Here is a 21,346-nt window from a genome sequence, read left to right on the forward strand (position 1 = left end):
ATAAATTATGAAGATTGCTAGCAGTTACAACTTTTGTTCACAAAAGAAACAACAATTTTGTTAAAAAAAGAAAAAAAATTGTAAAGCGGGAATATTTATTTAATTCTCAACCGATCGCTGATTCTTATTACGAGACAGGATGTTGTTGCTGTTAGCCACTGGCTGTCTGCTGAAAGGTGAACGTTTGACTATGTCACACGCAATGCTCTGATCAGAAGTCAGTTGCATGCACAGGCAGATTTGTCAGGTTAATCACATACGCGCTAAAATTATTCTTTTTCGGCGGTATATTCTTCAAAACAACATAATATACAATAACATATACAAATGTAACGGCTCAAAATTCGTACATTCAAATCGCGAGAGAGAGCGAGAGCGAGACAGAGAGGGAGAGAGAGAGAGAGAGAGAGAGAGAGAGAGAGAGAGAAATAACGCACACGCAAACATTTGATTTAAAAACTTACGCAGGAACTCGGGGTATTGGGATGATTAGTCGACAGTTCATCATCTTTTTCGAAAAAAGAGGCTTTTCACCCCCGAATTATCCGTATTCTGATTTTCCAAGGGGTCCTTGTAGAGCAGGCCAATATTCAGGAGAAATCCTAGGAGAAGATCCTATTTCTTTTATCCCGAGTCATCTCTTTGTTAACACCACGCAACCATCTGTCTTTCTTTCCCTCTCTCCTATATGGTCACTCTCCCATAAAGATAATCTTCTAGACTTTTCGCTCGCAGAGACAGTTATCCTTTCAAAATCGCAACGATCGCACGATATTAATTTGTGAATTTCATCGTTCGTTAAAAAATATATATCAATGAAGATAACAATAGCTAATTCCTACTTCATAAAGTTTTTAAACGGTTTCATATTTCTCCATCAGCAATAATGCTTTGATATAACTCACATTCAGATAGAATAATTTACATTGATATCATGTAGGCAGTATTTGATGATTAATTGTAAGAAGTATACATGATTAGATCATTTTGTTCAATTTTGTTTGTTGAATTTGTATTAAGTCACACGTGTGTCATAAAACATCAATATTTTTATACACATAACAATTGAACCGAATGAAAAGTGGTCTTAAGAATTATGTCATTTAGAATCCAAAGTTAAGAGATGAAACTTTATCGTTATAATTTACAATGTCAACATTCAATATACTAAAAAGATGATATCTGAAAAAGTTAAAAATGAAAAATGTCACTAGCAGTAGGAATGTATTTTTATCGACTACACATTGAACGGTAATCAAGAAAATAAATCAATATTTGGATGAAATATTTTCCGAACAATCCACATGGTGACTATTCCGTATAAGTATTCATAAAATTTCTAACTTTGGTGCTATCAATCCTTTCAAAATATCGAAACTATTTCCATCCGGATGAACCGAGAAAACATTTCCCCGTTTTCCTTTGACCTCCAAAAATCCAAAGTTGTCAATACCTATAATTTTGACTTGCTGTGATGAACCGTCCGATTGGATTATCGTAATATCAGCATCTCTGAAATAGTATAAAATTGAAGATAATATTCTGAATCAAGTAATTTAAAAAATTGAAGATTCCTACGTGTGCATCCAATATTGATAATACAAGTTATATAAGTGGTCTAAATTTCCATCTTGTACAGTATTCAACAAATGTTCAATTTCATTAAAAACTGCCGATAAAAACCGTTCTACTGTTAATTTTTTTAATTTTTTCATTACTGTCCCATTATGTTTTTTAATTAGATCATTGAGACAAACTGTAGGTGAACTATTTGAAACATTAATGCCAGTTCCTGAAATTTTTGAAACGTTATTAACACACTGAAATATTATACATTTAATGTAAAATTACTTGAAAAAATTGGAAATAAGAGTTATACCTATATTACAAATAATAAACGAAGTTTGATGGTTACATTTAACAATTAGACCTCCTACTTTACAGTTATCTTCCGTATAAATATCATTAGGCCACTTTATTCGGAGATTTATACTCTGCAAATACAAAAATATTAATTTATATACATAATCTAATTGATGATTTTGTAACACGTAAATATGGTGGATTTCTAATAATACCTCGTATCCTGGAATCGACTTAACAGCGGACACAATAGCTACACTAGTTAAATGTTGAATAAGAGAAATTCGCTCTCCAAGAATGGAATTTGTAGGAATATGTAACTGTAAAGTGAACATGGCACATCCATCCGGACTTAGCCAAGTATTATTAGTGCGTCCTAAAGAATACAAATGAGGAGTTATATTTTTATTTTACAATTTAAACAAAAATATTGAATGACGCATTACCTCGACCATGTGTTTGATGACGAGGTATAACTGCTAAACCATGCTGAAGCACTAAATTATCCGTAACATCGTAGGAAGTTGTCATAACGTCCGAATATATTACCAAGCGACCGATAGCTTCTGTGTTGAGATTCTGAAGAATGACGAACATTTGAATACCTTTTATTTTTATGCAACGTGTTAAAAGAAGATGAAATTATATACGTACCTCAAAATACTCTACAGTATTAAAATTCTCTGGACATCTATGGACTATAACAGGTAGGAAGGTGGAGGACGCAGGTTTCGCATCGGTTAAGTTATTACAAAATTGAATTTCTAGCTTCGTTGTTTTTAGTATATCGTTCGGTTGCATTTTGCTCTTCAGTTTTTTCAGCATTTCTAACTTTAGCTGTATAATTATAAGGTGCATAATTACAAATATATTTTATGTAGGAACTGTTATGAAACACGCGGAACCTATGTGATTTTTTTTTAACGGAATTTGAAAGATTATACCGTGTTAAATAGTATCTCTGCTAATCTGTAACTTAGTTAAATTTGATTTTCCATTAATTCCTTTGAACAATTTTGCTAGTTGAACTCTCAAGAGAAATACAAATACACTGAGATTTTAATGGAAACACACAACAATACGATACTTTCTTCATAGGTGCAAAAGCGAAGTAGATGGTGCAGTAAAAATTTAACAAATCAAACGTCTATCAATTTTCGAAAAAGCTCAATTTATAAAAGATGTACGCATTTAAGACTTTGAACGTTCACATTTGTCACCAAAAAGTTTTGCGGCAAATTTAAATTAAAAACGACCATCAACACATGTATTACCACGAGTCAAGTTCCAGCTTATCACAGTAAAGTCTCTGTAATTTAAACGATCATCAATTTTTATTTATTTCATTCGGGTGTAAAAATCTAAATTTCCCAAGCGTACTTAAAGTAGATACGACAATGCCAAATATACAAGATAATAGCGCAAAATTGTTAATCAAAGAAAGGCAATGCTCACCTCATGTCTTCCCAGAAAAAATGCTGATGTGTAAGTAGGTGGTATCTTTGGTTTAGGATTAACATCCAGTCCCATATGAGTACTGATGAGGTCGGTGAAAATCTCAAGACGCGTAACGTTGCTCTCCTTGAGTGCATTGAATTTGCTCTCTTCAAACTCATACTGCGAAGGATCTGCTTCCAGGTGAATTTGCGAAAAAAGTGCCTTGCCACCAGTCTCAACTAGATTGGCTAGCAGAATACTCGGGGTATGCCATGTTTCCTCCGAACCCAATACCTTTACTTCGATCGCGTGCGTTTTACCAGAAGAATCCGTTATACTTGCCGACACTGGCGTTGGCGGCGTGGCCGTTCTAAAAGTTCAAGTGTATTCAGTAAATTTTACTTCGTTGCGCAAAACTGTAGAGGTCGAATCAATTATTTACCTGGATTCGTCTACATCTTGCGAGAATTTAGTTTTCACCGGGGAAGCTTGATAGCAAAATACGTGATGCATCATGCGAACATGCTTCCATTTTCCATAGGAGAAGCGAACGAGCTCGTTTTCACGTACTTCCGCAGTTTTGAAAGTTGGCAGTAGGCTTTTCAGTATATCCGAGCAAAGAGCTAAAAGCTTACCACCGTGCGTTAAGTACTCGACTACTTGGGATGCAATGTCGCTTCCGACATTGCCGCATACAATCACCAGACTTGCTTGATCCATCCAAATGTCTTGCTTCGCCTGCTGTGTAGATAACGCATAAATTGTGTATCTGAAATTTTATGTAATTTTCCTTATTTCAAATTACTTGTTAATATGAGATCGATTGCAATGTTATTGGAGTAATTACTTGTTCTCTTTGAGAATTGTCTGAAGAACACTGTGAACATTATCACTGGCGACTGCGCTGTCTGCGTAAATTAAGATGCTTGGTGGCTTAACGTTTTTAGTAGAGTCAGTCTTTTTCAACGGCGAGTAGCTATAAACAAAGAAATCATAATTTCCCTTTTTCACTTTAACAATCTACTATAAAACAGAAATAACTAAGTTAAGAGGGAACTTATTCAACAGATTTCAATTATTTTCAAACGTATAATTTTGTCGAGCTTTTAAGAACGACAATTTTTCAAAATTTAAACTAATATCCAACTCACTAAGAATTTCATGATTTTGAATATTTCAGTTGTTAAATTCAAACTTTAGCTATTGGCCATTTTATTTTAAAAATGCGTGACACTATGAGTCAAAATATCATAAAGTCTTGTAAAAGTTGTACAATTATTGAAAATAGCCATGAAATTTTTAAGTAAGTAGCCACTCATGTTAATAATAGAAGACGCACTTTACGTTAGATAGCGATGATACGGAAGACGCCAAACTGGAAATTCTAGTGTCTCTATCTAATTTTTTTAAATGCCTTACAGACTTTATAGGTGTTCCGAGAAGATTCTCCTGTGAGCTTTCGAGAATATACTCCTGTGATCTACCCGAACTTAAATTAGTAAGCGAACTCATAGATAAATTTACAAGAGGATTCAATTCTATATTAGAATTAGCGATAATTTGAGATAGCTTTGGCTCTGTTCTATTCATTATGGCACTTGCTGAAGCTGGCGTTGGTGGAGGCGTAGATGGAACTAAAGAAGTAATATAAATAACTTATAATGAATTCCTATATATCGTAACTTCGGTTAATTGTTAAATATTCTTGTAAGTACCTGAGCTATTGCTGGAGGCTGCAATTTCTAAAATTGTAGGCATTTGTAAGATAATTGGTTGGCTTCCCGGTGATATTACTAAGCCGGATATTTCTTTTACTTCTATCGAAATATTCTGTTGCGAGACTTGTCTGGCAGTACTACTAACTAACTTTAATTTATTTATATATGCTTTCCATTGTGAGCCACCCATTAACTCTATGATAAAGATTTTTAATATTAGAATATATCTTTAGAGAAATTGGCATTGTGATCATTGAAAAAATTCTAGATAATTTTTACTTATATTTCCGTTGACGCTGTTTTCGATCAGTGTAGGAAAAGAAAGAAAGAAAAATGTTTTGAGATAATTTTAATAGATTTGTTATCTTTTTCTTCTTCATAAAAAATAAACGGCCAATAATGCTATGGCCAGAACAAATACATATTATTGACTGACTACAGCATTGTTGATTATTTTTTCTTAGCAGGTTAACTAGATTGTTAACAAAATGTCAAAAGGTTTTCCTTTCTTTCTTTGCCTACACTGATCAAGAACAGTGTCAACGAAGACAAAAAATGGCAGGGGAGGACAACATTCTAATAAATTGAATTCTTACTTTTACTTTCTACTGCATTGAAGCGTTCATAATTGCACACACAAGGCTTGCCAGAGACTGAAACAGCTGTTAACAAACAAAGAACATTCTAATACCGGAAATTTCAATAGATTTATGCAAACAATCACATTTACATTCAATACGTGTTACAGGTAAGCCATTATTAATGAAGCATTGTCCCTGCATGAGTGTAGTAGAGAATTTTGTTATATGATCTAAATCTGTTTCTAGTATCACAGCAAAAACATTATCCAAAGTCCAAGATACTATTAACCCATAATCCTCTAGCTATTAGCAGTAATTAAATTTGACTATTTAGTAAGTAGAAATAATTAGTTATAAAAATTCATTTATGTAAATACCTTTGTGGCTTTTGAGAAAGCATGTGGAATATAATTATTTAAATCAGCTTCTATGAGCACGTGCATTTTTTCATTTTGCAACAAAGATATTTGTGCATTATTGTGAGCAAATAGAGGGAAAATAGTTTTTCCATGAGGATATAACAGCCAATTTGTCACATCAACTTTTTGCTATAAATAGTTGGAAAAATTAATCAATACATCCTTGATCTAAATATAGACAAGTATGCTTACTTGAGGATAAATTATACACAGTCTCTTATCACCCTGAAACCAGAGTAAATCTCCCAGCATTGCAAGGTTATTGTTACTACAAAAGTGAGAACTGAGGCTGTTGTGGTGATTGTTGCCAATCAGTGACTTGTTCTTATTGCCGTTTGTTTCTACAATGTGATTGATAATTTAAAAAAAAGTTATATCAACACACAAATCAACAAAATAGTTATTGCCTTCCTTGATACATAATTCATGTGCTGTATAAAGCATTACTGAAGGCCTGGTAGCCTCTACTCCTTGCAGAAGTAATTGGAGACGTGTCCTTAATGAAGACAGTCTCCATGACTGTATCCATGTAGCAACCATGTAGAAGAAGGTCAACAGCATTTTAAACAGAGTTCAATGGCAAGAATCAAGTTAAAATGGTCTTATTGCCTTTGTAGTATCATTTTCAAATTGAGACATTTTGGCTGAAAATATAAAATTTGACTCAAATGTGTTCCAATATAAATTTGAATAATATAATGCACTTTACTGATTACATTTCTAATTTACAAATATTTGACTGACTTTCAATAAATCTTATTAAAACTAAATGCATGTTAGTTAATTTAGAAAACATTGAATACACTTTAGTTGTACTTTCTGAAAATCAATACATTTCAATCTATAAAGCTCTTTTTAATTTTTCATGAATGAAACATAAAGTTTTTTGCAACAATTTTACACTCCAGAAATATTAGCATTTAGATTAAAAGCTTACGTTCTGTTTATCTACAGGACACTTGTCTAGTCAATTACTGTATCTATACAACTACATACCAACTGAAAAAACATGTGTGCTGTGTGTTGTGGCTGCTAGGCTGCAATCTGCAGCGACAACAAGCACTGAGCAGACAACGAAGATGGTAGTTTCAGAGACCTCTACTGTGAGTTGGGGATACTGTAGCTGATAATAAATTGTTACTTATTGTTGATAATTGGTGTAGCAATATACCCAGAAAATACAGTGACGAAACTATGCCGTCACAATAATATCTTGCTCTTATTTTAAAAGCATGAAGGATGATCATATCCATTCTTATTGAGATTAATTGATGCTAAAAAAGAGCGCGAAAATTTGTATTTTCGTATGCTTTGAAATATTTTTATATATAAGTAAGAGTATGAAATTTATATTTTAACAGTAAATTTAATTTCTAAATAGTTAACGTGGATAATAACCTGCAAGAATATGCCGTTAATAAATTGTTTTGAGAACACAAGATGTTATATTTTGAAATTGTCATTGGAAATCTTTAATTTTTAATATCTTTGATACTCAAATTAATATTGTCTTAAAATTTGATTGAATAAGAGAAAGTGAATAGAATAAAATAGGGGAAAACATATTTATCTTATGTACATTATAAATTAAGAAATATGTGAGCAATGGAAACTAATTATCAGAATATTAATCCTATTAAATTTAAAGAATATTCATGGGTGTTTTCATATAACAACAAAAAGCTCACGATGTTAAACGCATTACTCAAACTAATATACGATTGGAGCCATAATCATTATTATTAAGTATGTAAAGTTTAATGTTGTATAATAGTATAATGGCTTATTGATCGTAGATTGAATTAATCTTTCCAAAAATTTATCTTGAATTAAGTAAAACTTCATTGGTTTTTGTGAAAAAATGGATGAATGTTCTATTTTTATTTCTGAATGAATATTGATGTACGCTAAATAACACTGCTAAAAGAAATAGCAATACAGGCGAGAAAAGTTGCGAAAATGTTTTGAATTAGGTTTTTATAAATTATTTAAAAATATATTCGGTTAACAGATCTTCGAAAGATCTTTCAACAAACTTTGCTTTACATCCAGATATTCGAAAAAATCAATAGACTGTTGAAATATTATCGTATTATTATATTGATTAATAATTATTCTTCAACAAATAATAAATATATATCATATTCAATTTATTAATCGAAAAATACTCGTTCATGTCAGACTATAGCGTAAGTATCTTTTCCTGAATCAATTACGGTCGCGCATGATTTATTTTTATTTAAATTTTTTGCGACAACTGTGCGAGTGAAAATTGATTAAATTTGCTAAATATAATATTAACTTTGTCCATATTGGTTAATGAAAAATGCACGAAGTGACTTGAAAAGCATATTGCAGTTCCGTAAAGTGAATTTATGATTAATAATATTTCGCAGTACCATGAATTTATACTTCATACAATTCCATCAATCGTGGTTAAATATAAAAACAAATAAAATAGTTCTAACGATGTGCAGGAAAAAAAACCAAATAAAATAAGCAGCAATAGACCGGTGTTCCATTGAAATAGCTGTCTATTCACAAAGCACCGGGGTGCTTTCAGGAAATCAAGCGATCTTATCCGCTTGTCAGCATCCAGTGTTATTCGCACGACTGTACGTGAATGCTTGCTTGAGTGGATGTGTCATAGATAAAAGTGCCTCGCGCAGAGGCGTACCGTTATAACCGAGAGTCTTTTGTGTCGTGCTCTTTGGCAATTCGTATTAAAAAAAAAAGAAAAAAAGAGTGCTCGATGAGCGAGAAAAACAACATGGAATATTTAAAATGTCTTTTATTTTTTAGCTCTGTAGCGCCTATTATTGAGTGGTTTATATGCGAGTATCGACCTGGAATATATTGAGACGCGAGACAAGAGCTGCCCCCCTCTTGCAATATAACGACGCGTGTTTTACATGCCTCTACGATCAGGAAATTGAGGGTATCTCATGTGCTTAAGCGAGAGAGCTGCTTTCTAAGAATCAATCTGTTAGGAAATTGGCAATTTCTTGATAAGGAGTGCACAAGGATGGCATAATTTGAAAGAAATCAGGACCATCATCTCTACTGTTTAATGCGAAAAATTAGAAAAAAATTGTGGTCGCAACGCATGCAACCTGCCTGTTTCGCGATGTAGAGACACGCGTCAGCTTTTCACTTTTATTTGTGCGCGAGCAGCCTGCGAGGCTTGCACGATGTGCGACGGGGCGCGTGCGTAAAGCTGCTTCGTGACCTAAGATTATTTTAAAGTTTTACTATCGAATCCGTTGGCGGACGGCAAAGACAAGGGGCCCGAGGCCGAGGACTTGGAAATCTCCGACGAAAAAGATTGTAGAGTCGAGGCGTGCGAGCGCGAGAATTGCTTACTTCTGGCACTTGCTACTAATTGGGCGCGCAGAAAACTTGTCAATAGCCGAGATAGCAAGTGCCCTCAGACACGTTCGCCTATTGTTTCTTCCCTTCTGGAGTGGCCTAAAATAGAGACACTCGCGGTTCACCGCTCGCTCTCGCCCTCGCGCGCCTCGAGATAAGTCTATTGATTGTCTTTCTTTTCCAATAGACTTTCCTCGCGCTTGAGCGCTTAACTATTTTCGTATCTCGCGCGAAGCTTCGTATTTCGGTCAAAGTTTTTCCGGCGTATTTTTCGCGAGCAAGAGAATAAAAAAGCGACGACGTCAGTGAATTTTTCACGGCTTTTTCGAGTACCATTTTCATTCTCAATTAACTGCAAAGCAGTCGCTGTGGCTTGCTCTTGCCCGCGCGTCGCTAGAAAAGGAGGCTTCGAACGCAGCGAACGAAAGACGTATACAATATACATGTTCCTAACGTATAGGTTCGGTCGCGAAATGAAAAATACAGAGGTTTCGCGCAGGGCGTAACGAGAATTGGCTCCATCAAATAAGGGCACATAACGCGAAGAAGCCGGAGCGTTATCGAGAACGCGCAAAGCAGTCATCGGAGAAGTGCAGCGGCGGCATTGTATTTAATGCAATAATGTATTTTTGCAATTGTAATTTAGCGATGCATCTATCCGGGCTACATTAAGAGGGGAAAAACTGCCGCGCGCAAACTTCATCGGCAGAAGCCAGAAGGGAGCAGCGTCGGCAGCGGCATTATATGGCGGAAAAACTATCTTGTTTTCCTTAGCTCAAGGAAAAGGAAACTTTTCAATCAAGCTCGCGCACACACACTCGCGTAATACGCGCTGCCGGCGGTAGGGAAAAGCCCGCGTATACGACTTCTCTTTCCGAGCGCAGCATTCAAAGCATACGTGGAATCGAATTTCGCCTGTCTTTCCAGCTTTTTCCTTCATCTCCTTTACTATTATTATCTGCTTCTTCTACTACGACGGGGAGGAAGGAGTTATAGCATATAAATCCGTTCGACACCTTTTTGCACTCTCTACTCCGGTACGTATATATATGTAGGAGAAAAATACGTTGTCGCCTCTACTTGTTTTTTCTTCTTTTGCGCTGATAAGCTACAGCAAGAAAGTACCTACATGTGTGTGTGTGCGCGCGCGCGTGTGTGTGTGTGTGTGTGTAGGCGACGCACTTTCACAGCTCCATTTTCTCTCCATTGAACGCGCTGCGGCTTTTATCGCTGGGCACGTGTCGCAAGAGACAAGACGCCATTTGCCGGCTTAATTGAGGATGAACTTGAGGAAAACGCCACGGTGACGCGATGCAGGCACGCGGAGGACGAAGAAGAGTGTCGTTTTACGCGCCAATCGATCGATCCTTATATAACGCTGTGTGTAGATAAAAGCATAAATGTCGATCAGCCAGTAGCAGCGCGATGCCGCGCGACTTTGTTGACTCTTCGATAACCGTACTTTCGCGAGCGATGGACGGATTTTAGATAAGGATGGGATCTCTATGGATATATTACGTAGTTTTAGTGCGCAACGATCGTTTTACAATTTACTATCCGACTCGTAAAGATTTTCAACTTTCTTTTAAATGCTGTGAAGATTATGGAGTGTCATAAATTAGTTGAATATCTTTAGACAATATATATTATATTGTATAGTAACTCCTCGATTCGGCAAACTTCAACCATAAGTCTGATTGTACGACTTCAATAAAGATGATCAACGTTGCATATCTATGCTTCAAAGCGTACCTCACCTGCTATTGCATCCACCTGACGTACAGTATCGACAAGCCTGCTTTCTCGGCGTGGCGTTTTATCGCAGCCAACGAAATTTTTTGCTCTCTCTCTCTCTTTCTCTCTATCTTCGAAAGGAGCTCGACCCCCTTTTTTATGCGAATTTTATGGCGTCAGCGTTTCCTTAAGAATCTCCTTTCTGCCATTGTTTAGTTTGCCTTTTACTCCTTGTATCGTCGATCATTGCAATGCTTTACGACGCTTGCTATTCGGTCTTTTGTTGTGTCCCCCTCCGATGCAGATGCGTCACGCGCTATTTAACTCATAAAACACGAATGGCAAGTGAGTTTCCGTTTTGCCCTTCTCCTTTTTTTCCACCTTTCTTTCATATTTTTTTTTACGGTGTTTAACATGCGAGGCGGCGCCCGATAAAAACGTAATTTCTGGTTCTCACGTAACGAATAAGTCGCGTGCGCGCGCGAGTGTCGCAAGTACTGATTGTTCTGGATCGCGCCATATATCGTCAATACAAGCACACACGCGCGCACTTACGCGACGAGCGTTGATTCCTCTCGTGAGTTTTCGCTGCGGTTATCATACAACGCAAAAAGTAGAAGGTCCGAATTGAATCGAGTGACCTATAACGCGACCTCGGCGAGGAGCTGGAAGCTTTTATTCTGGAAAGTGCAGAGCCATTTTAACCCAGCACTCGATATCGCTGAAATTGCGACCGCGGCTTCGATTACTCGGAGTAGCCTAGCTCGCCCTGTCTCCCTTGCTGTATGCTATATAGATGCGCTTCGCCGATCGCTGTACAGTATTGCCTTTACGCTGCATTTGCCTTAGACGCTAGATTTATCGCATCGAATATCGTGCAACAAAGAATGTTGATCTTCGCTGTTTTGATGAAAAAATTTGTCCGTGGACGCGCCAGTCGGCAAACCAATAAAATCAAGGTGGCTGCTTTTAAGTCGCTGATCAGGTCCGCACGGTGGTTACATAATTTATTCAAAGGAATAAAAGCGTTTTTCAAATATAAAGAAGATCGAGCAACTTTTGGTTGCTCTAGCCGTCCTAAGCGCGTGGATTTATCTTTGGAAGCGAAGAAAAAGAGCGAAGCACCAGCTCCAAGCTTCTTCGGCAATTAATAGTCAATTCAACGCAGCTTGAGTCCCCTTTCCCCTATCATTCACTTTCCCCCTTGGGTTGGCCGCATCGTATATTTTTCCCGAAGCTTCGTGTCCTCGCGCCTTGAAAATTTCATGAGGCTCAACGGACGCGGGCAGGCTTTGAACGTAACGTTCCCGGCAAAATTCCGATACCCACCGAGTGAAAAGGCCATTTTGCATTTGTAATTCGGGCGACGCCAGCCCCACACTCTCCACTTTTCCATAGGTGTTAATTCTTCACGGCCATTCAATTGAATTGAAATGGCTGTGCGTACGTATGGCATGACTAATTATACAGAGTACTAAATAGATGCGATACGTTTACCCATTCATAAATGTATATACGCAGACGTGGAATGTAGCGTCTAATGCAATATGATTCCCTGACTGCTGTATATTCCATCGGCATTTATTTGGCAATAATGCTGCGAGGGCATTGCGTCGAGGGAAATTCAATGCTTGCGCTTGTCAACGCATTCGTCGACATTTTTTTCTTATCCAGTTAAAAGTTTTAGATCCCTGGTTGCTACTGTTCATCAAACTTTCACGAGTTGATTATGCAGTCTTTTCTCCGTCATAACAAGCTAGTTATAGCATGGGCACAGCACTATTTTTTTTCGGAATCACAACTTGCAAAAAATAAGCTGATGTACGTTTGTCGTCGGATACGTGGAGCTCGTACTTAATTATTTAATGTGGTTTTACAGGTGATTTTTTTGTTCTAGCTCGAAAGTCTCGCTCGTATTAAACGATACGAAAACCGCAGACTAGACGCTTCCCAGTGCCGATGACATATCAGTGGTTTAGCGAAAAAGTCTCTAAACTCTAGACTAAAAGAACACAAAAATAAAATCTCTCTCTCTCTGTCTCTCTTTCTCTCTCGTTTCTTTTTAGAGCGCGATTTTGCCGTTGTAATATAAATAATGTATGAAATTGTACGAAGACTTTATAATCAGACTTTGTGCAAGTCTGTAAAATAAGGAAAAAGTGTCGATTCTTTTGAATTATACATTTTTTTTATATGTCCTACTGAATTTTTTTATTACTGATTATGGAATGCGATAGAACTTTTGCGTAGAAAACAGTGCTTTTACTCCAAATTCTTTATAATGTGTAGTGATCAATTACATTTTACACACTGGGTAGCTCCAGTAATTTGCTGAAACTGTTTGACTAAAGCGACGATAAATCGAGATTTTATGGCTCATATTTAGTCACTGTCAAATTGGGTGTCTCGATTTGAACGAAACAGTATCTATTATTTCTTTAATTTTCTGCAATACCCAACAGTCAAAAATACTCTTTTCACCTGATATGAAAAAATTCATCGAAAAACTCACGAACCTTTCCATTTATCGAAGGAAAGTATTTGTGCATCCATGTGGAAATGTACCATTCGATTTTGACGATCACTATGAGTACTTTTATTTATTTCAACAACAGGCGTAAAATATCGAAAGTCAGGAGCAAACAATAAGTACATAAATGCATCAAATGGACATTTATTAAAAACGTCTGCGGGGTGTCTTTCAAATTTATCAAATTCGCTTCTGAATTCATTTAACGGAATACAGAAAAATAACAATAATTCAAATGGTATTTCCGTCGTGGCGCAAAATTCGCTATGGAAGTAATCACTGTGTCATCTATCGAATTGTGTAATTAGCGATGTGGAGGGGAGAGGAAAAAAGAAAGTCTGGTTATTCGTACCCTTAGGAGTTCAGTTGCATTTGACAGACGCCGCTAAGTGGGCGGCGTACTCTTTTGAAAGGCTAAAGAACTGCCGCTGCAGTAGTCGTACACTCAAATCGAAGCTCTCTAATTTTCCTGCCGTCTGCGCAGTATTAACTGGCAATCGCTTTGACGCGAGGGAGAGGGTGAGCGAGTATCGCTTCATTCTATTTTCTTTCGCCTCGCAAACGACAAGCTCGTAATTCAAAGGAAAGCTCACGAGTACGCCTGACTATTTAAATAATGTCGTTACGACTTTCCAACGCTCTACGGTTCGCGTACATAATTTGAATATTTCATCATCGGAGAAGCGTCTCGTCCAGCGGCAAACACGAGTCAATGGTTAAAAAAAGATTTGACTTTTCAGCGTTTACTCTTTTCCACTCTCTTTCCTGCGTCAGTGCTTTGACTTTTACATTATTAATGTCATCGATTCGAATCCTTTGCTTCGTTAAAAGGTAGTTTCCATTTTCCCGTTTGAATATGTACTAACTAACGAGACGAATGTTAGGATAGAGATTCCTCCCCCGCCTCGCAGTTCCGGAATATGCTACCAAAAGAGAAAATGTAAAAACGTGCGCCGGATCACGGTGTTGTGATACCCATTGTCTGCAAAAGAATGGAAATGAACTATGGTGAAATTGTTGTTTATTTCTGAGAATCATCATTGACCAATGGTTACAAAAGTAAATCCGAGAACAACAGATGTAGGTCTTCTATCCATTTCAATGCATCATTTAATTATTTTCAATAGCAGCCCTCGAAGTGTATTCTACCAAAAACCAATCCACTTTGATTTTCCAGAAATATTCGTTTCAATAGAAGCTTGAAAGAAACCCATCTCCAGCTTTTTTCTTGAAGAAATAACTCGACTTCCTGAATATTACAAGAGCGGCAACGCAGGTCAAAAAGTCTAATTGCAGCCGTTTTTCCGCTTGCAGCTGCTTTCGTTAATTGCGCTGCGAGATCAATTACTTGTTGTCCTTAGCTGTGAATTAAGCGCACGTTTTTATCTTCAGCGTCAATATTTAATCGCCAGAAGAAGTTTCAATAAGCAACGGATAAAAAGCCTTCCAGCTGGTGGCACGTCGTTCTTTTTTCTACAGACGTTATCAATCAATCAAAAACGTGCTGTCCACGTGTGAAGCCCGAAAAATCTCCTCCATAGATTCATTTTACTGGTTGTCTACTGTCATTTGTGTTGTAAAACAAAGCACATCGGCGGGAACGCGATGGCAAACAGAGCGAGTCGACCGCGCGCGAATGTACGTATAGCATTCGCAGGGAGAGAAAACCGCGACGCGTTCAGCCGACCGCGCGCAAGCTAAATATCCAAAGCTTGTTTCGGCGGCCGACTTTGAATGCTAAACTTATTAAGCTCTCTCTCTCTCTCGCGCGCGCGCGCGCGCCAGCGTCAAAGCGACAGCAGCGGCAATCTCTCCCATACCACCTGCTACACGTACGAATACGTCTGTGTGTTTGTGTCTCGGTGTATGCGTGTATTATAAATGTAAATGCAATTTCGAGGCCTCCAAGGTTTCCCGCGCGCTGCCGCATAAATTCCCAAGGTCCTTCCTGTACTACCTGCCATACAACTGTACGCGTGCACGGACCAGATACAGGCGACTGATGACCTTTTAATGATGATCTTGTCGAAGAGCCAGGTATTATTTATGGACTTGTTATGCACGGGGTGCTATCTCGAAGTGTTCTATTTAAAATCGCACAATATGCACCTCAGGCTCCCATTCTCGTCGGCAATCGATAGAGCGGGAAAAAATAAGCTGGTATCGTGATTTTTGAAGTCTTTCCGCGTGTTTTCAGCGAAATAGTCGACTTTGAATTTTACCTGCTCTCGAGTCCACCTTGTTTTTTTCCTCCATTTCCGAAGCGTTTGTCAGTCGATCACATTTAAGAATCATCTGTCAAAGTCAGGATTTTTCTTTTTTTCTTTTCGTTTTCAGCGCCAGTCAGTGCCTTGCTCAGCATCCTGCAAATAACGAAACGGGATGCTCTATAATCCAATTTCCCGAAGAGCTAGGCTTCGGCCCGGCGTCGTCGGAAAAATAAGGCAGAGCACGCGAGAGCATTGCCGAGTAGTACGAGCGCCTCTTCCGCCAGGCATCGCGATAGATACACGTGCGTCACTCATACCCGGTAGGCGCGCTTTCTGCAAGGTGCTGCATTGTCTCGGCTCGCACAGGCGTGACGAAGCGCAGCGCGCGAGTATCGATTGGAAGTCGGCGTTGAGCTTCAGAACTCGGCTACTGGATATTGCACCGCGTGCATCTTTCTCTCTCGCTTTCTCTCTCCCTGTTGGTCGCCAACAACTGCAGTGTATTCTCGTATTTAGCTGGCTCTCGCTCGTTGGCCTCGACCATTCTTGGCGGACGGGAATCAATCGCGCAGCCGAGATTATTGTATTCGCGTCCCGATCGGGCAAACAAGCGCCAGCGCGTTACCCAATCGAGCGTGCGTAATGCAGCTCTCAACGCAATAACATTGCGCGGCTAAAGGATGATGGGCGCGAATTCGAGCTGACACGATGTCGCCGTTAATTGGCAATCAGGTAGCGGGGCTTATCGAGCTTCCAGCTTTACAGGCTATCTCTCTCGCTCTCTTCGCTTGCTTGTCCTTTGAACCTGGATTACACGAGAAAAATGAGAGAAATTGTTTCGCTTTTCTATATACCCATGAAGACGTCCAATTAGCTATCTTACGTTTAATAGCGGGCGGCGCGCTGGCCTAGTTATACTTCGTGTTGACTTGGCTTTTAATTAAAGTGCGTTTTCATTTTCTTTGAGCCCGTAGCTTACCGCCACCCATAGCCAAAAAAAGAGAGAAACAAAGTGTCGCGCGGAACTAAGCTTCGCCCTTGATTTCGAGCTTTTGAGTCAGTCCGAGGCGCAGGACAACGAAGACGCGCTTTTTGTAAATCGATCTGCAAGCCCTTGCATCCAACACACAGTTACGGATATTAGCAGAGGTTTCAGCTCGAAATGAATCTATGACGTTGCACGGTGAAGCAAGCAATGTAATATTATCCCTAGCAATATTATCTCAGTTTTTTTGCATCTAGTCGTAGCCAAACTGAATTTCCGTTCCGGTTTCGCGCAGTTGTATCTTGCTCGATTGCAACTGCGATGTATGATCCGGCCGTCAGTAATTTTATTTTCGAAAAAGATAAAGGATTAACGAAATTTAAAGAGCGAAGCAGAAGAGAAATTAGGCGAGCCTTTCACAGCGATCCACGCGATTTTCGCGCGTGCGCCCAGCGCGACGGTGAGCTTTGCTGCTTCAGCGTGGCCGTGCGAGAGCTTCCGATGCAGCTACGGCAGTCGTCGGCGCGCCGCGATACGAACACGACGCACAGTCGCACATCTCTCTGTCTGAGAATTCAACCACGTGATTGTCGGCGCAACCGATCGCTCTTGTCTTTTCTTTTCGTTTTCAACATCGTGCGTATGATGGTAGTTAGTGGTGATGGTGCAGTTGATAATACTCGCAGATAACGATCAATGTTGATCAGGTAAACAATCTCGCAAGGGAGTCTCTCAAGGAGACAGAAAAATAAACTCAATTGCGAGAGCAGCAAAGTTTACCCTCTATCTCCGTCTCTTCCTCGTCCACTGTTTGTCCAACGTCAAAGTGACGACGGCTTCACATGCGATTACTGGTCGGTTGGCAAACAGTGTGTTCGTTTGCCGGACTGATTACTGGATTGGAGGGAAAAGGAGATTCGTTTCTCCGTGACGTAGACGACATCGCAGGTGGAGAATCGTTAAGCGAGGACGGGAGATAATTTATTCTTTCTAGCTAGAAACTCGTTCAAATGTTCTCGACGATTATAATGATTCCGATCCATGCGTACCTTTAATTATTTTTCTCGTTGAATTTCATTAATGTCTACTCTTAACGACCAGGAATACATCTTCCGCATGCTTTGTTCTTTGGCAATCGATGAGAGTTTCAATAGCGTAAAAGCAATGGGATACCTATATTTTCTTCTTTTCACGTATAATAACAAAATACTGGTGTTCTATTGATTCGGAATAAACAAGCGTAAAATTCTTTGAGCAAACGCGCGATAGCGTGCTGCAGCCCTGGAGCTGTAATAGAGAACGAGAGGGAAAAGAGCGCGGTTAGCGGCATCTCTTCCTCTCTCGTAAACGGGCCAATTTTCCGTGGGACGTGAGCGTATCGCGAAATGCTCTCGGAGACAGAACAAAGAAAAAAAAAGTCCGTTATCGGCATCGAGTCAGTGAAGAGTTAACGTTTCATTAGCCTCTTCTTTGTCGACATCCCTTTTATTTTGAAAAATAAAAAAAAAAGTCGTTACGCGTTCTTTTTCGCGCGTGTCGCTTTCGGAGAAATTGTCGATAGTCGAGGGAAATTGCCCATCGTAAAAAAAAATATATCAATCGCCCCCGCCTGAAAATACCTTCGGCTCGAGTGAACGCGTCAAAGTGCCAATCTAGAAGTCGGAAAACAGGGCTCGCTGTCGAAATTCATCGAGCAATCAAACTTGTCTCCATCTCTTCTCGATCAACGTGAAAATTTATTTACCTGTTGCGCGTGTACACAGCGTTCTCGAGTCAAGTAGTCAATGCATCGGCATTTGTTATTTTGTGCTCTGCGATCCGGGAACATTAATATTTGATGAAACGACTGCTAGATTGGATTTTTGGATTACTGGTACTTTCCTCATTCTCTCTCTACAGTAGCATGGCTTTTATTATTCACACTCGGCTCGAATGGATTGGCAGTGGAGTACGCCGTAAAACCAAAACTGCTTCGTAATATCTCGTGAACGTAAAAGTCAATGCTAACGTTGCAAGCTCTTGCATGACTTGGTTTTGATACTCCGGAAGAAAGACATAAGAAACTGAAAAAAGCCGTTTCTTGCCCAGATATGGGGGCAAAGGTAATCCAAAGACTGCCGTGTCGGCGCTTAAGGCGAAGACACTCTACCTCAGGTTCAATTAAGTTCCCCTTAGCTTTATTGTCGCTCTCTGTCTCTCTCGGTGGATAAACAACGAGTTGGATCGATCGAACAGATGGCCCGTTTTTTTTTGTATTCTCAGCGCAAACGAGGAATTCCGGCGCCGCGCTAAAATTAAGTTTTCCGCGAGAGAAAGACAAACGCATCCTCGAAAATAGTCAATTGCCTCACTCTCATTCTGTTGTTGTTGAGGAGCGCAGTGGTGAATCGTGCAGTTAGCGCTGATCCGAAATCAGTGGCGGGATGCGACGGCTGGGAAAGTCATCGATAGACTGAGTGTTCGTCGAAGAGTGAATACGATGGAGACCAACAACAACGGCAACAAGGGAGGAGCGAGCAGGTTTGTCTATTACCTGCTGCTCGCGCAATTCGTCGTGCAGTTCGCCACTTTTTCCTATCTGTACCTGTGCTTTGTGAAAGTCGAACACGAGGTGCAGACCATCGCTGGGCGGACAGAAACAGCAGCGGCAGCGACCACTAGCCGCGGCTGTGGTTTCTCGCCGCAACAACCGCAACCTATTGCAAGGCGCAAGAGGAGCAGTGCTATGCCTGCCACTGATGACAACGCTGTCGCCGAGGTATTTAGGGTGAGTCTAGCTACAGTCTAATTTACGTGCGAGATCCTTCGCAAAAGTTTTGCTAAGCATCGAAACACTCATCTCATATTTACCAACTTAATTGTTGTCACGAGATTAATGTACATCAAAGAGAATTGGGCAAGTAAAATTTTGCCATTAACTTGGCAAAGAGAACGTTGTTATCGTCGATTAATGCTATTGAATACCGGAATATAATTCGGAATCAAAATATAATACTGTTTGTTTCACTTATTTTATGTTTCAATTGTAAATTCTGCTTTCTACAAATTTTCATATTATATACTTGCGCAACTCATTGAAATTGACGTGTCTAAATTATATACATGCATTTCCAATAGGTCATTATAAAATTATAATTTTAATTATTTACATTCTCTGGAGATAGTGCTTTCATATTTGCGCGCTAGCATCAAAATGAAAATGAAAGCAACACTCGGCCGCTGCTGGCTTAAAACAAATTCGCTATTTACTCTTTCTCTCTCTCTCTCTCACGCTTACTCCGAGGAAGAAGCAAATGAGTTTCATTAATAAACTGTTTTGCCGTAAAATCCACTTAAGTCTATTATTTGAACGCGCACAGGAGCCGCGCTCGTTTCTTGTAAAAACTTGGTAACAGGACTTTGCAGTCGTAAGACCGTTAAATCTCCCGGTCATTTTGCCTTTCGTAAAACCGTACGAGAAAATACGGGAAGAAAACAATACAACGATTAGCGTAATAGTCAATTAAACTTTGTTGAGAAAGGGAGTGCCGTCAAGCATGCCAAAAAAATATACAGCGCAAAATTCCATTTTCGAGAAAAGACAATCCCGCAAGTTAATTTGATTTCCAATATCCTATCAAGAAGGAGAGAGATGGTGGCGAGTGAAAAATTAAATTATAAAGCGCGAGATAGAGAGAGAGAGAGAGAGAGAGAGAGAGAGAGCCCCCGAGATGATTGGCACGGAATAATTTGATACGCTGCAATTTCCCGTTGTATATAAATCAGGCGAGAGAACTTGGTTTTTCCTCAGCGGCTTAAATATTTGCCGGCTTGACGTGGCGACCCTTCTCGAGAAATTTATCGCGTTTCGGCCAGGAAATTAAACGGGCGACTCGCGAGCTTGTGAGCTCTAGAGAGACAGAGATTATATGACCAAGCCGAGATTCATCGTCAGAGGATAAAGAGAAAACAGCCTATACGAACTTCAGTCGTATATTACGGTTCTTCTGTTACCAGCGCGCGCGTCTTTGCATGGCTGGCAGCCCCACTGGATCAATGAATCGCTCAGTGGGGGCTGACGTTTTGGTAATTGTCAGCTTTTTCCTTGCACCTCCGGGTTTTTGTCGCTATCTTGCTCATAAATGACTCTCTAATTCGGATATGATGGCTTGCTTTAATTAAAAATGAAATTGTCCTTTCACGTCGGCCAAAGTTTTTTTCATTAGTGATAATAAATGAACGCTGATTCATGTCCACGGTGATCTGATAATCCTCTAATCCAGTTTCGGTAAGGGTGCGGATGAAATCTACGCGTATAGTTCGGGGATTAATGCTACCCTTGCGGATAGAAATTTACCATTGAAAAAGTACGCGAGTTATCGAAATCACAAAAAATAAAAAATGCCTTTATGCCGATTCATATAGGTATGCAATCAATTTATCGGTCATGTTGTTTATAAAAGATCGAAAAGAAATGTGAAGAACCAATATTCAGAACGCTGATGACTGAATCATAGGATC

At 39.2% G+C, this 21,346-nt stretch overlaps 2 protein-coding genes across 9 annotated transcripts in view; one reads left to right on the forward strand and one right to left on the reverse strand.

The window, feature by feature from the left end:
• Nucleotides 1-14: 14 nt before the first annotated feature.
• LOC131664326 (biotin--protein ligase) lies at nt 15-7,050 on the reverse strand. 3 transcript variants are annotated; one of them, XM_058935317.1, is made up of 18 exons: nt 6,956-7,050; nt 6,426-6,662; nt 6,211-6,359; nt 5,977-6,147; nt 5,749-5,902; nt 5,615-5,680; nt 5,016-5,213; nt 4,640-4,934; nt 4,148-4,276; nt 3,743-4,069; nt 3,319-3,670; nt 2,518-2,700; nt 2,310-2,442; nt 2,079-2,239; nt 1,880-1,994; nt 1,579-1,792; nt 1,454-1,512; nt 15-1,182 (listed from the first exon to the last, which is right to left on the reverse strand). In XM_058935317.1, exons 2-18 carry the CDS (start codon nt 6,577-6,579, stop codon nt 1,160-1,162), a joined length of 2,883 nt encoding a protein of 960 aa, XP_058791300.1. In that variant the 5' UTR covers nt 6,580-6,662; nt 6,956-7,050; the 3' UTR covers nt 15-1,159. The 3 variants fall into 3 exon arrangements, with proteins under 3 accessions (XP_058791300.1, XP_058791297.1, XP_058791298.1); XM_058935314.1 differs by having other exon boundaries at nt 15-1,512; XM_058935315.1 differs by having other exon boundaries at nt 15-1,512; nt 6,426-6,537; nt 7,015-7,031.
• LOC131664328 (uncharacterized) overlaps nt 7,047-21,346 on the forward strand; it is a 41,170-nt gene continuing 26,870 nt past the window's right edge. Inside the window, exons 1-2 of one of the 6 annotated variants that reach the window (XM_058935329.1) lie at nt 7,047-7,121; nt 19,227-19,613. In XM_058935329.1, coding sequence (XP_058791312.1) covers nt 19,326-19,613 — 288 coding nt within the window. In that variant the 5' untranslated portion in view covers nt 7,047-7,121; nt 19,227-19,325. Of the gene's footprint in view, nt 7,122-17,375; nt 19,614-21,346 lie in introns of those variants that run through there. The other 5 variants (XM_058935324.1, XM_058935327.1, XM_058935328.1 and 2 more) reach the window with 5 other exon arrangements.

The sequence above is a fragment of the Phymastichus coffea genome, unplaced genomic scaffold (genome assembly GCF_024137745.1).
Source record: "Phymastichus coffea isolate CEN01 unplaced genomic scaffold, Cenicafe_Pcof_1.1 PCOF00043, whole genome shotgun sequence".
Lineage (NCBI taxonomy): Eukaryota > Metazoa > Arthropoda > Insecta > Hymenoptera > Eulophidae > Phymastichus > Phymastichus coffea.